The 15,258-nt window shown below is 34.7% G+C and overlaps 1 protein-coding gene across 2 annotated transcripts; it reads left to right on the plus strand.

Moving 5' to 3' along the window:
* The first annotated feature begins 2,438 nt into the window (after positions 1 to 2,438).
* zgc:152968 lies at positions 2,439 to 14,942 on the plus strand. Of its 2 annotated transcripts, NM_001327755.1 has the most exon segments (17): positions 2,482 to 2,821; positions 4,263 to 6,064; positions 6,306 to 6,383; positions 6,529 to 6,739; positions 6,819 to 7,021; positions 7,363 to 7,464; positions 8,004 to 8,144; positions 8,236 to 8,350; positions 8,462 to 8,533; positions 9,561 to 9,701; positions 9,871 to 9,984; positions 10,060 to 10,133; positions 10,345 to 10,449; positions 10,546 to 10,661; positions 12,234 to 12,372; positions 12,491 to 12,611; positions 14,551 to 14,942. In NM_001327755.1, coding segments are annotated over 17 exon segments (3,753 nt in total). In that variant the 5' UTR covers positions 2,482 to 2,694; the 3' UTR covers positions 14,643 to 14,942.
* The last annotated feature ends 316 nt before the right edge of the window (positions 14,943 to 15,258 follow it).

The following is a 15,258-nucleotide window of genomic DNA, read 5'->3' on the forward strand; positions in this document are numbered from 1 at the left end:
AACAAATCCACTGTTGTCTTCATCCACCATTTGCCTTACAAATGTATCAAATGTAATTCTAATTAATTTTATCCTTGTCTAGAAATGTGGTTTGGTTTAATATTTACAGTGTATACTTTTCATTATTTACCCACCTAAAAATGGAACAATAGTTGTAGCATGACTACATGCAGCTTCAAATGTTATATAGGCAACAGGATTTTTATTATTAATTAAAGTTTAATTAAAATTTAAGTTTTATATCTATTTTTAGAGTTTGATAAAGAACACATTTCCACAGGTCATTGTATACACTGATGACAGCACAGCTCAAAACAATATGCACAAACAGACAATATCAGATGTTCTGGACACCCATAATGTCAAAGAATAGTCTTGTTGTAATGCAGTGTTGTTATTAAAACTTAGGTTAGGGTCTTCTGCTACTTTAGACAATTAAAGAATTGTGTAAACTGCCAAATAACATACTAAAGATTAAAATAATAGTTTTTATTATAAATATAAATAAAACTAATTTTAAACTTTTACATTTTCATCAGCTAATTCCTTTTACAGTGGTGATTAATTATTTAGCCTGCTCTTTTAAGTAGATCTGTGTTTTTAAATTTTGTTTACAATACAAACAACAGTATAGGGTGAATTTGTGTTCAGTAGGGTGAATTCCAACAAAATTCAGGACACTTGTCAATCAGGAAGATCTAGACACAATTAGATGACAAGGTCAGTGACATAGGATTCTGACTAAATTAATGTTAAGGACATAAACCTGTCATAATCAAGACAATGTTCCCAATTGTTGTCAAATTATGGTTTGAATATATTGAAGTAACAAAATATGTAATAAAGTGTTGAAAATGTTTGTTTTTTAAAAAAAGATTTAAAAATTTTTTTTGTTGTCCCACATTATCATAATTGATAATGTAGGACAGCATGATTTGGGTAATCTGGGACAGCCTTCGAATGGAAGAAATATGCATTTAGAGACTTGTACATGTGTACAATGTTCTGTACACAAACTCACTCACAAACTTACTCACACAGACATACTCCCACTCACTTAAACACACACACACACACACACACACACACACACACACACACACACACAAACACAGTCTCTCTCTCACACATACTCACACTCACATACACACACTCACTTTTTAAAAATAGGTAAAATTGTGTTTGGCATCCATAAATATTGCAAATATATACTTTTTCAGCCCAAAAACGTAAGTCCCAGATTATCAAATTCAGGCAGATTTTCTTTCTTTCTTTTTTTTTAAATAAACTATAGGTGTGGCACAATAACATTTGTTTGAAAGGGGCTTATATTATGTTTTTTCAGGTCGTTAGAAAATATTTTAGGCCTAAGTCTAGCATGTTGTTCTAGATAGACATTAAAATAAAAGTGATGTCAAAATTGCGAAAAGTGTCCCAGATTACCCAAATTCACCCTGCCTCAAACGCGATATACGTTCATGATTGGCTGAGTTCAGAGCATAACAACCACGCGTGTTTCGGGTTTATTTTTAGACAAATTTTAGACAAATTAGACCGATTCACAAATTTCAAAGAATTACATTATAAATACATTATATTGGAAAATTGTAAATATATTGGAAATTTTATAGTAAAAATGTACGTAAATGCAAACTCCCTTTTAGCACATTCAAACAAGAAGTATTAGCCTAAAGAGTGATGTTTGGTTTCAAACCTCGGCTCAGATGGTGTTTCTGTGAGGAGTTTGCATGTTCTCCTTGCGTTTGCGTGAGTTTCCTCCGGGTGCTCCGCTTTCCCCCACAGTCCAAAGACATGCGGTACAGTTGAATTGGGTAGGCTAAATTGGTGTGTGTGTGTGTGTGTGTGTGTGTGTGTGTGGATGCTTCCCAGAGATGGGCTGTGGCTGGAAGGGCATCCGCTGCGTAAAAACGTTCTGGATAAGTTGGCGGTTCATTCTGCTGTGGCGACCCCGGATTAATGAAGGGACCACGCCGACAAGAAAATGAATGAATGAATGAATGTTTATACCCTTTTGTTTTCCCTTATTTCCTTCATGCTATATTTAATTCATAATTCCCTTATTGTTAAAAAAATGAACTAGTTCGTAGAGACTGTGTTTTGTTTTATTTGTACTTTAAATCTTTTGTTGTTATAAAAAAAAATAAAAATTGGTGATGATGCCATGTGATGACATAGTTGCAACTTTGAGGCGAGGGATCGGTAAAATGATCTGTTATTGTCATTGTGTTCTTTTGTGTACATTGAATTTTGTATGTTTGTTATTGAAGTCAATAAAAAAAAGGGATCGGTAAAATGAGGTGCTGGATCAGAATTCCACAATAAGCCCTGAACGCACCTATATTTTTAAAGATTCGGTTCAATTGAACAACTCGCGAAATAGAATCGCTACAAAGCCGAACAATCAATCAGCCACACCTGGAAATTAACTAATTAAAACACTCGCGCTACCAGCTGGTGAAGTAGCCTGTCTCTCCAGTTCACAAGTGTTAAAGTTATCAGCTACTTTTTTGCGAGGTCACCCTTTTTCATACTGAGTTTGTCCCCCCTTTCCACCGCCTTAAAGAAAATGTCATCAGATCTCGTCGTGTCACATATGTTGAATACAACAAGAAACAGAGAAATTGCGTTTTACAGACAGTGAACAGTACAATAATTTGGTATCTCGTCAGCGGAATGTTTCCTTCCACAGCTCTCTTCGATGAAATAGATTGTCCCTTTCTTCAGTCTGGACGATGTCAACGACCTTATTGTTTGTACAATCACAGCAAAGACAGTTCTTCTGACGTGATGAATACCAAAGGTAAACACACATGATTCACTTTGACAGTTATACTAACGTTAACGTTACTGTTTTAAGTTTATTGCTATGCTGCTATCACTAACGATGTTTTACTTTCATTTAAATGATTCATTTAAATTTCATTAGTCAAACTGATTCACAGTTCTAAACAATTCAGTCATTCGCACGTCTAAACAATTCTAAACAAATTCGAGTGGAGACTCGTTTGCGTCAGTTCAAACCTTGCAACGTGATTAGCCTCGAAATTAAATTAATTACTTTAATAATCATGCATCAAATCTAGCTGTTTGCAAATTCATATGGTAACTTTAAAAAAGTGACTAAAATGTGAATTACTAGCCTACACAAAACGAAGTAAATAGCTATTCAACTGCTTGCATGTCACCAACACATCACACTGAAAGAAGCCTAGATGGACATAATATATGTGGCTTATTTAAGATAAGTTGGTCAGTGCGTTACAATGTTAAAAAATTGACAGAAAAATAGGTTCTGGTATACTTAAATTAAAAACACAATATAAACTGTATATCAAAATGCAGATGACTCCTGTATAAAATAATAATGAAAAAAAAAAAAAACATGCTTCATATAACCGTAAACTGTGCACTAGTTTACAGATTAGATTGTAAAAAGAGATCTATAAATGTGTTAAAATCTATTATTATTTAGATTGAGCATTTACAGTAGTTTCCAATTTTGGGGAAAAAAATAGGAATTTTGTTACATGCATGCACACAAATGGTTGGTTATAACTCAATGTTTTGTCAGAAATGGACAACATTGACTCTTTTTTTTATTATTTTTTTTATTTTTTTTTAATTAATATTTTAAATGACACTTTTTAACTCAATGGTTAAGTTTGTCCAAATTTGGACCAACTTTAGATTACAAGAACCCAGCATTTTTCATTGTGAACTATAGACCCCTTACTGAATGTGCACATTTCAAAGCATGTGTTTATATAATTGTGCAGTTATATATTGTGTATAGTGATCGTTATAATTGCGCTTATATTTAGGGCCTCTTGCTTATTAATGTATAACTATTCGAAATTTTCAGAGGGAACTGCTGAGTCAGAAAACTGAAAAAAACAATTCTAAGAAATTAAGATTACCCATTATAAGATCCACTAAGGTTTATGTGCCTTGTATATTTCTGAAAATGAGTTTATTTTCCCCAAATGCACAGCATAAAATAATTCAAAGCATTTCATTATACTGGCATTTAAATCAAATTAGCTGTTTCCCCCTCATTCATTCAATCCACACTCATTAAAATGGTTTTATTATTGCAAAGCTCTTAATTTTCCAAGTAATCTCTCAAATGTGTGTGCTCAAATTCTGCCATTACAGCATGCATAACAGAAGGAACATCTGTGCAGCGATGGTATACTTCAAAGCATTGTTTTGCAATTTTTTTTTCTCTGCTTCACATTTAGGTCTTGGAGATCCTAAAGTGACTTCTGCCAATGGATCCTTTCACACCACCGAGGACAATTATGCTTGTCTTGAGGAACTGGAGAGAATCAACAAAGAAATCGAGGCGGTGAGGAGTGAGGTGGAGAAAGAACAAAAAAGACTGTCTCAGTATCAGACATCACAGTCTCTCACACAAACAGGCCAATGCTCTGGAAAATATTTGCGAACCACCAAAAGTAGGCCTAAAGACCAAAATGGTAACCATTTGAAATCCAAAAAGCCTGTTTGCTCAACTAGTGGTCAGAAGTATGTGGTTGACCGTGCCAGACCCAAGACTGATTTGGAATATGACCCCTGTTCTAATTTTTCAGCAGACTTGCTATCTAGCAGCTCAGCAGAATGCAAGCTTAAGTCATCCGACAAAGTCGATATTGATCACGGTCTAAAGAGTAAACAAACCGGAAAAATTGTTCAACCTCTGTCGTCTCATTTTGATGATTCTGAAGATAAAGGTACCTTGGTCATTGACATTCCATCTTTAACAAAAGACCACAGAAAACATAAACCCAAACAGGAGAGTGCAATAATTAAAACACATGTACTTGAGAGGAATGGTGCGGTTAACAATGATCTTTCAAATCAACAAACAAATCCCAACCAGCACAAAGAAAAGTCTTCTGATGGACTTCCAAGCCATGACATGAAATGCACTCTGAGTGACCAGGAGAACGCAAGAACCTTAGTGAAACCTATGATGATCACAGAAGAGCAAGAATCTTCTGAGGGCGAACTTGTCATTGATGTGTCACAATTTGAGGATGAGCATAAACTTCCACAGCAGCGTGAAACTAAAAATAAGGAACTGCTAGACTTACCCAAATTGTGCCCTATTAGTAATGCTCCAGCTGAGCATTATAAAGAGGCTAATGATGGGCAGATAATTAAAGGGATAACAATGGCAAATCACCCTGGAAAAGATATTGAACCATTTCTGGAGGATCTAAGAGAAGAACCTGTGGCTGAACCAAATAACTTCACAAATATCAATATGGAAACATTCGTCAAGCAAAAAGAGGAAAAAGCTCACAACTTGGAGAATGTCCTGGATGACATTTCCACATGTCTAAACAATATGAGAAGTCAAAGTGACGAGCTCAAAACCATTCAAGACGTTAAGATGCTTCCTGTTAATTCTGTTTATGGAGATGAATGCATTTCCTCCCAATTTCCAAGAAGTGCTTTACAAAATCTAACTTCTAGAGAACCACAGAACAGCAGCATTTCAGGTTATGCTCTAAAGTCAGAAAATGTATCTTCAAAGGACATCTCTCAGATACATCAGCAGTATTTTCCTATGGTTTCATCTCAGTCCTTACCTTCACCATTACATAAGGCTGAAGAGCACAGATTCTTAGGACCACCACATACTCAAAGTCTGACTGAAACATCTTGGGTGACTCTTCAGAGTAGTCATGGAGAACCATTTGTTCATAACACACCTGCATATGTCTCAGAGATTGATTTTGGTGTTGTTTCTGCACCATCAAATAGTCAGCTCAACCCAAGAACTGTGGAGTCCATAGAAAAATTACCTACATCAAATGTATCATATTCAGCTGCCTGTGACATGACTGTTCCTTCACAGACCTTTGCTACAATGGCAGGAAATAATAATGAACCCATTGTAGTTGACTCTAGTTCTGATGCGGAGCTCAGGTACTCGGACCTAGATCTTTCAGACACCGACCCAATGGAAGAGTGCTACAGGATCTTCATGGAAGCCAACCAAAGTGAGGCTCCTGTGGTTCAGTGTGACGCACCTGTAAGTTAATCCATCTAATATATTATCAAGGATGTTCAAATGTAAAGTTTAAATTTTTTTTTTGAAAAGCTTTGAATATAAGATTTTAAAAAGCATGAAAATTTAAAGCATTTATTTCACATGGAAGTTTTTGTAGCATAATACATTTAAGGTAACCATTGATCAGTTTAAAGAATCCTTGTTGAATTATTCATTTGTTAATGTAAAGTTTTTGAATGATGTTTACGTCTCACATTTTTAGGATAAAGTCGGAACTGAAATGAAGTCCAATCCAGTAGCCTTGCTAAAGAAAAGGGTCGCACATGTGGCAAAGTTTGAGGTATGTGACATTTGTATGTATGTGCATGTGTGTACTGTGTATATACACACTAATAACCAAGCTTGCCGATGTTTTTTGTGTGCAGCAAATAGTGATTAATTTTACCAAAGCGTTTTTTTGATATTGTCTATCCTTCCATTATCAGCCAGCCAGCAAAAGCAAAGCACAAATTATTGTCCCTCTTCAAGAAGGAACCTCCCATTTGAATGTTCCCTCCAGAAGTCAGTTGTGTCAAAGAAGAGCAGCCATTTTGACTGCAGCAGTGAAGGGATGTCAGTCTCAGGTCATTAACAGTGCTCCAAAGAAAGTTTATACATCTAATGTTCATCAAATTCATCAAAGTGCAGTGCAAAACTGTAAGCATCATGCACATTTTAGTTTAACAGATTTATTTGTTAAGAAATTGTGTTTTTACTGCTTTTTATTTTTTAATAGCATGTGTTGGTATCATTCCGGTTGGTGCCACTCTGCAGCTGGGGACTAACCTGCACTTCATCGTGCCTGAAGGAAATTGTGCTTTACCTTTGACACTGATTCCAACCACAATGTCTGTCCAAAGGCCACCTCAGCCTTCTCCACCTGTTCAACTTGCACCAGCTCAACATCCTACTCAACCTGCAAACTATACACCAGCTAAGGTTAGCAAATTCTTTAGTGCATTTTTGGTATTAAGATTTTACCCTGTTCATTTTTCGTATTCATGTTGTTGAGCTTATAGTGAACAATTAATCTGTGCATAACATGCACTTCTAGACAAACTATAGACTTCACTAGCTAACAGAGAATGTCCACAGGCCAACGTTCTGGCAAGGTTCTTTCAAAGTAATTCTCTTCCAGGAATTGAACAAAAGTTATACTAACTTTGAACAAAGTTCTACGCTATCAGGTCTTTAATAATATTCTCAATGTTCTATTTTTTTTTCTGGAGCTGTTTTAATTGGATTTTTGTCTAATGATTTAATGTTACACTGTATTTCAGCGACAAGCAATTTGTTTGTCCACACAAGACTCGACACAACAAAGATTTAAATACCACAGACCTTCTGAAGCACAGAATAGTGCACTGCACTCCCAACCAAATGTAAGGTTTAAAGTCTAATCAATACATATTTAACCTCTAAAATTGATAAAAGTACATCCTGAGTGACTGTTGTTGTTGGTTTGCACTGAGTCACAGTTAAACTATGTTTGCTAGTTATTTTATTATCAAGGTCTGAAGTAAACTATTTGCTCATGCTTTCAGTACATCTTTAAATGTCACATAAAACGGCATTCAAACTCACACAGGTGACGGTTAACACTGAATAAAGCACATAATCAGCACCTGTGGTGATTAATATTCTAGTAGTTTAGGCTGTTTAACCATGAGGTCGCAAAAACAATGAGTAAATTTTCATAATTTCATGTAACTTTTTTATTTTTATAAATAAGACATTTTTTTGTATCTGGTATTATGCAGGACTTTTCTTTGCATTGCCCTAATCTGAAAATTCAGTGAGCAACCAGTGGCTGCCAGACATGAATTTCTTTGGTCAAAAGACATCTAGTCATTTTTTTTAACATTACAGAAGAAATATTCTGTAATTGTTACATTAAAATTGAATGTTGTGATTTGTATAGGTGATGGGTGTAAAACGAAAAGCAAAAGTTCATCATGAAGTTGGGGCAAAAGTTCCACACGATGTTCGTCAACGTTATGTGAACCTCTTTGTTGAGGAGTTCCTGAAGTCATCTGTGACGGTGCAAGATGCCTTTGAGAAGGTATGTTTGAGAGCAAAGAAGTACATTCATCATTTATTTAATGCTTCTGTTTTGTAATCTGTGTTCTCAACAACTTTTTTAAACACTTTAGGCTCTGGCAGAAGAGAAAATTGTTTATGACCGCAGTATCAATAAGCTGAAGTATCTAAGCATCGCTGTCAATGCGCTCAAGAGACTTAAAAACCAAAACATCTTGCCTGCCAAGGGTAGGTTTGGTATATTTATGCATGGTGTGCTTTTGTTCAAATTACTGCAGCCACTTTTGTTTACAGCACTGTACACTCCTATCAGGTCATCCTCCTTATATGTACTTACAGCTCCCAGTGAGAGAGATCAGCATGTGTCTAGAGGCAATGTACCACTAAATACTCAAGCACTTCAGGGACCCGGTAAGAGCTGGCTCTCATTTCAGGGTCAAACTAGAGTGTTCACCTCTGTCGCTATAATTCTTTCTTTCTTTTTTTGTTAGATGAGGTTTATTAAAATGCGCAGTAGGAAGTAGTCTATTTTCATTTTGGACCGTTAATATGTAGTAGTAATTAAAAGTAGTTTTTTTTTCATTTTCTAAATGAATACTTAAGACTGCTATGTGTTAGGATGTCTCTGTTTAGTAATAATAACAATAATAATGATGATGATGATAAAACAAAAATAGCAGACATTGGACCTATATATTTATTTATTAATACCTAAAGGGATAGTTCACCCAAATTAGAATAGTGATTATTTACTCTCCCTTTACTTGTTCCAAACCTATTTGACTTTTTTTTTCTTCTGAAGATGTTTTGAAAAAACATGGAAAAATAGGTAACCATTGACCTCCATAGCATTTCTTTTTCTTGTCAGTAGACTTTGAGCCTTTTCAAAATATATTCTGTCGTGTCCAACTGAATAAAGTAGGTTGTAACAACTTGAAGTTTAGTAAATGGTGAGTAGATTTTAATTTTTGGATAAACTATCACTGTACGAATGGTTAAAACGTGGGTAGTCTGAATTCATTCATACTGTAGTAACATGGTACACCGTCAAACTTACTGTCTTTTCCTTCTGTATTGTTTTGGGGTTTGTAAGATTTTAAAAAATCTCCACTGTTGCATTTTTTTGTTCAAAGATAGAGTAAAAAAAAAAAGTAATATTGTGATATATTAATACTTTTATTCTTAATAATATATTTTTAATTATTATTTCTAATATATTTTGTATTATATATTATTATAAGTGTTGTGATTCTTCAGAAGTCATCCTAATATGCTAAGTAACATTTTTATGTTTAGCATTCTTTGAATGGAAAGTAAAAAAAAAATACACGCAAACGTTTTATTATACATTTTCATTCGTATGTGCCCAGCATATAGGTATCCTGGTTTTATGTTTAGTTATTTTGAACATTCACGAGTATGTGTTTTATTAATGCAGGCGATTTGACACTTTTTGAGCAACTGAAGGAGCACATCCTGTCTGAGGATTTGCTACAAGTAAACAACTTCCCTCGTAAACATCAGGACAAAGCTGACTTTGCCATCCAGTATGGAGATACCAAGAAGGGCATAAGTGACCGTGAGTCTGTTTAGAACTTCAAACATGAGTAAAGGCTTTTTAGTTTCCCAAGGTGAAATTAATAAATGGGGTGAAGATTTTATTTTTATTTACATTTGTAATAAGAACATTGAAATGAAGCTATTAGGGTTTTAAGCCTTTTAAATAATTAGGAAAACACTGCTAACAGCTTTAAAGAGAATCTGCTGTCGATGTGGAGCAACGTTCTCCGTCGACAGGAGTGGAAAACACACACGCAGAGAAGAGTGTAACTATCATTATGGAAAAGTCATTGAGAATAGAGGTAAGAATGTTTTCAAAATTGATTTGAATTTTTATTTCCATCAATATCTATGATTTACTCTTTCTTCTGCCATAGTGCCAGGCGGTGTTGAGACGCGCTACAGTTGTTGTGAGAATGCAGTTGGGTCACCTGGATGTCAAGTCTTCAATGTATTATAATCTCTGTTTCAATTATACTCATGCTTTATTAGAGGGACTGAAAACATTTCACCTGATTTGTCTTCACTCTATTATGCTATGATTTTTGTCCTTGAACTTTGATTCAATTGTGATATTGTAGCATTTCACCAAAGCCATTAACCTGATGTTTTCAATGACCAAAGTTGACTTTCAGTGTATTTTCTTGTGTACTTATTTACAGCTTCACGTGCATGATGCAGTTAGCCTTCAGGGCTTTGTGAGCAGTCTTCATCAGTCTGCGGTGGGAAAAACATGTCCAGGAATCTATGCCATTGACACACAAACAGTAAGGTTTAAGTACTGATCATAGTTGAGAGTTAAAAAATAATAATAACCAAGGAAAAAAGCAGGTAATTTGATATTTAATTTTGTTTTTCACCAGTGTTACACGACTCAAGGTCTGGAACTAGCAAGAGTGACTGTAGTGAGCAGCAGTTTGCAAGTTGTCTTTGACTCCTTTGTCAAGCCTGATAATGATGTCATTGACTATAATACCAGGTAGGGATTGCTTTCAAGGCATAACACTAAATTTGGCAACATTTGAATTGGATCATCACCTTTCATCAAAGTTTTCCACTGTTTCCTGTTTTAAGACTATTTTGACTTTTAACTTTTTTGACCTACTTTAAATGTTGATTGGTTTATTTTGCTTTTCACAATGTTGTTTTAGATGAGTGGGGGCATGGTGACATTGACATGGTAATGGTGACATTCAAAAGAACTATAGGTGTTTATTGTACTTGATCTGTTTCAATCTTTAATTATAAAACTCATCTTAAAGGCCTTTTTACCCTATAATTATAATTGAGCTTGTATTAAAAATTCATGTGTTACACTTTAATGCATTATTTCAACTAAACTTGTGCAATTGTGGCATTCATTTAAAGAATTGTTTTGGGAGCCTGAAAATTAAAGGCCTACAGTCATCATTGCAGCATAAACTATGAAAGCACAATTACTTAAATTTTTTATTTCTGACAACTATGCCATCAGTTATATATCTATTTGTAAGCACATGTATGTAGTGTGTTATAGGCATGGGACAATAACCTTTTTCAAGGTATACCGCGGTCTGGAAAAGGTTTGAAAAATCACCAAAACTTTCCACTATACTGTTCCTATGGTATGCGTTTTATATATATATATATATATATATATATATATACAATTTTTTTTTTCAGGTTTTTATTTTTATTTTTTTTAGTTTTTTGGACAAAAGTATCTTCTCCAGCAGCAAAGATATCCAAAGAATTTGTAAAGAAATCTGTGTTTTTGGAACTAATGTAGACATCAGAAGTCAATAATTCATATTTTATTTAGCCTAACATGTTTACTGTTAAAATATATTGGAAATATTTCTTAAAACAAAATTGTGTTGAAAGGCGAACAAAGTTTTGTCAAAGTGTTTTATACCCAGACGTTTAAAAAGAGCATATTTTAGAGCAGTAAACACAACTTGCCTGAAACTGCTTGATGGTTATCATACCTTCAGAATCTTATACCGGCCTATGCCTAGTTTGTTATGTGTGTGTAACACTACTAGCCTGGAATGCATAATACAGTTTTTCATGGATCTGTGTTAATAGAGATGCATTTTCATGACACAATTTTAATACACCTTTTATATTTTGCTTTTTCCACACCGAAAATTGCTTATGGTACAAATTCTGGCATCACTTTCAGATTTAGTTTTTATTTGGCAAATGAGAAAAACATTGACAGCCAGTCAGTATCTATCCTGCTAGCTCATTTTAAGCAGTAAACATTAAAAAACTTTAGCTTTTAGTTAAACAAAACAGTGTCATCTGCTGGTGTGGATATAATATAGTTATCTTAGTACTTTGTCTGAACAGGCTTTAATTCTAGTCTATATTCTGTAGGTTATTACAGATTTTTTCATATACTTCATAGTTTACCTAATTTTATAACCCAAATGTGTGTAAAAACCTTTTACATCTGTAAAAACCTTAAATTCAAAATGTCAAAACTAAACATGAAATTCGAACCTGGCTTGCTCCGGTGTTCTCAAACTGCTAAATTATGTCAATTATAACTCTTTATCCTGCACAGATTCTCAGGCATCAGTGAAGCTGATGTGAAGAGCAGCAGCTCGTCTTTGCGTGATGTACAAGCAGTGCTTTTGAGTTTTATTAATGCGGACACAATTCTGATTGGCCATGGCTTGGAGAATGACTTGGCTGCCCTCAAAGTGAGTTCCAACAGTATGCCGAAATAACAGTATAAACTGTCAACATTATCAACCTGGCATTGGCTTTTTTGATTAGAGGCTCACAAGAATCACCTGTTGGTTGTTCTGCCATCTTCAGATTATTCACAGCACTGTGGTTGATACCTCTGTGGTGTTTCCCCATCGTCTGGGTTTGCCACACAAAAGAGAGCTAAACAGTCTGACTGCAGACTACCTCCGGAGAATTATACAAGAGAGTGGTATGTTGGCCTACTACACACATTTGTAAACAATGACCATGAGAAAGCCTCCCTCTATCACAGCCTGTAGCTTTGGATACCAGGGGCCTGTTTCAGTAAGGAGGTTCAAACAACTCTGAGTTTAAACTTGAACTCTGAGTTGATTTACCGAGAGATTCAAAACTCTGAGTTTTCGGTTTCAGAATAGCTGATTTGAGTTAGGTCAATCAACTTTGAGTAGACCAACTCAGAGTTAAGCGCGCACACCGTGACTATAAAAAGGCATCATCAATGGACCGCAGATATTACGAGTGACAATGGCAACATCTTAAAAAAAAGAGATCAGCATTTCTTTCTCCGGCTGAATTTGATCTGCTCATGCAAAGTTATAGCAAATATGAGCGTATATATTTAAAAAGAAGCAAGCATCAGTGAAACAGAAACAGTTAGCCTGGGAAAACAGCTGCTCAAGTAAATGCGTAATTTTTAATTTAAAGTATTTAAATATTTAAGTATAATAAAATAAGTAATATAATGTGTGACGTTTATAAAATGTTTCTAGACTTTTATACACGTTGATCTTTTTTAATAGATTTAAAAGTGCACTTGTGTGTCTGCCTTTTTATTAATCAAGTGATAGAGGTTGATATAACATTAAGAAGGTAAGCAGTGCTAAAATAATTTTTAGAAAGAATAATAATCCAATTAATCTAGTTACAGTACATGTCAAAGGTTAAGCTAATTATTTATGGAAAATGACAAGCCTCGTAAGTGACTTTGTTCTGTGTGTGACAAATGTTGGCAATATCTATGTTTCCATCAAAATATATTACATAAATTTGTGCAAAACTGGAATATTGCATAAAAGATGCGAATAAAGCAGCGTTTTTATCCAATGAGTCAAAGAGAACACACTCACTTCCTGATTAACTTGCGCCAAATATCAACAGTAAAAACAGAATTTACTGTGGTAGAAGAAGCTGTGTCAATTAATTATTTATTTAATAAACGTACGTGCGCCTCAGAGACACAAGACAATGCTGACACGCAATGAACACGTGGGGGCTTTGAAGCAAGACGCTGAGACTCTTGACACGCTCCTGACTCTCGGAGGTAATTAATAATATACACTAATTCTGAAACAGTTAAGGCATTTTTGAATGACCAAAAACAACATTTAAGATGTTCTACAGTGTGCTCAGTTTCCTGGTTTGTCCATTCACACACATTTTTATCATCATCTCTAACAAACCTTTTTTTTAATGCACATACTGTAATTTGTTAAGTGCACTTCATAGTTTATGCACATCTTTTCTTATCAAATGAAAGTTTAACCTACTCAGTTATGCACATGTTTTATTATGCGTATTTTCAAAAATTATGTGAATCATGATGTTTCCATCTATCGTTTTTATGGGCATCTCCAAAATGAGCCCTAAAATAGGTGTGTGGAAATGTAAGGCTAAATGCGCTTCATCTTTAAAAAAGGGGAGGAGACTGACAGAAACTCAGTTTAGAGAATAAAACCTGCTCCGGACCAGGTTAGATTCACAGAGTAAGTTACCACGGTAACTGACTCTGAGTTAAAGTTACCTCTTTTCAGAAACAGGTTTGACTTACCCTGATTTCTCGAGTTTAACAAACCTGCCATTTTGAAACGGAAAACCCAGAGTTTCTCTCATTTTAGGGTTAAAATACTGTAAGTTTTCACATAACCTGCTTTCTGAAACAGGCCCCAGGTGTATTTTGTTTCATAGCACATTTTCCATACCCTCAAAGCTAATGTATGGGTATTGTATACATTGAATGTTCAGATGTGTTTAACTCTTCCATGAAATTGCTGTGTAAAGTAATTGAGTCAGGAAACGGGTCTATTGAGCATACCTCAAAGCATGACTTGTATACAATTTAAGAGTACATGTCTTTCAAAGAAGACAAACACGTTTCTCATTTACCACAGTGGAGGGTCATGACACACGCGAAGATGCCACTGCGTGCATGGAGCTCATGCTCTGGAGGGTGAAAGAAGACTCCAAAGTGAAAAGATGGTGAACTACAATAAAGTTTATCCCTTTACGATATACACCGATGTATATGCATATAAGCTTTGCATGATTATTTTTGTTGAATTGTTGTTACTATTATTAATATTATTCTAAATGGCTATGATACATTTGTGTTTGGTCATAAAGCTTTTTTTTTTGTTTGAGTTCACATTGTTGATTTATATATTTGCAACGATTAATAGAATATTGTTTTTTTTTTTTTTTGTGGGCTTATAATGCACTGTGGCACTACTGTAAATAATGAATTCTGGAATAAGGGAAATAAATCAAAGGCATTAACAAGAAATCTGCATTATGTGGTTTATTTATGTTCAGCTCAATATCTTCAAGTGTGTTTGGCATCCAGGTGTTTGTAATCAGTTGTAATCAGTCTTTCTCCTGGCATTTGAACCAATGAGATTCTACTGATTATCAGCACCACATGTGTCAAATCTATGTAATCAAAGAATGAGGACATAAGTCACTCGCTAAATCTTTCATCCCAAAGATGTTCAGAAAATGTGGTACTTTCAGAAGATTTGCTACAAGGTCTGTAAATCTGTAAATAATCTGACATTACTTTATATGTTGTTATAATATGGATCTGATTCATTATTTTTTTT

This window comes from Danio rerio, chromosome 1 (genome assembly GCF_049306965.1).
Source record: "Danio rerio strain Tuebingen ecotype United States chromosome 1, GRCz12tu, whole genome shotgun sequence".
NCBI lineage: Eukaryota > Metazoa > Chordata > Actinopteri > Cypriniformes > Danionidae > Danio > Danio rerio.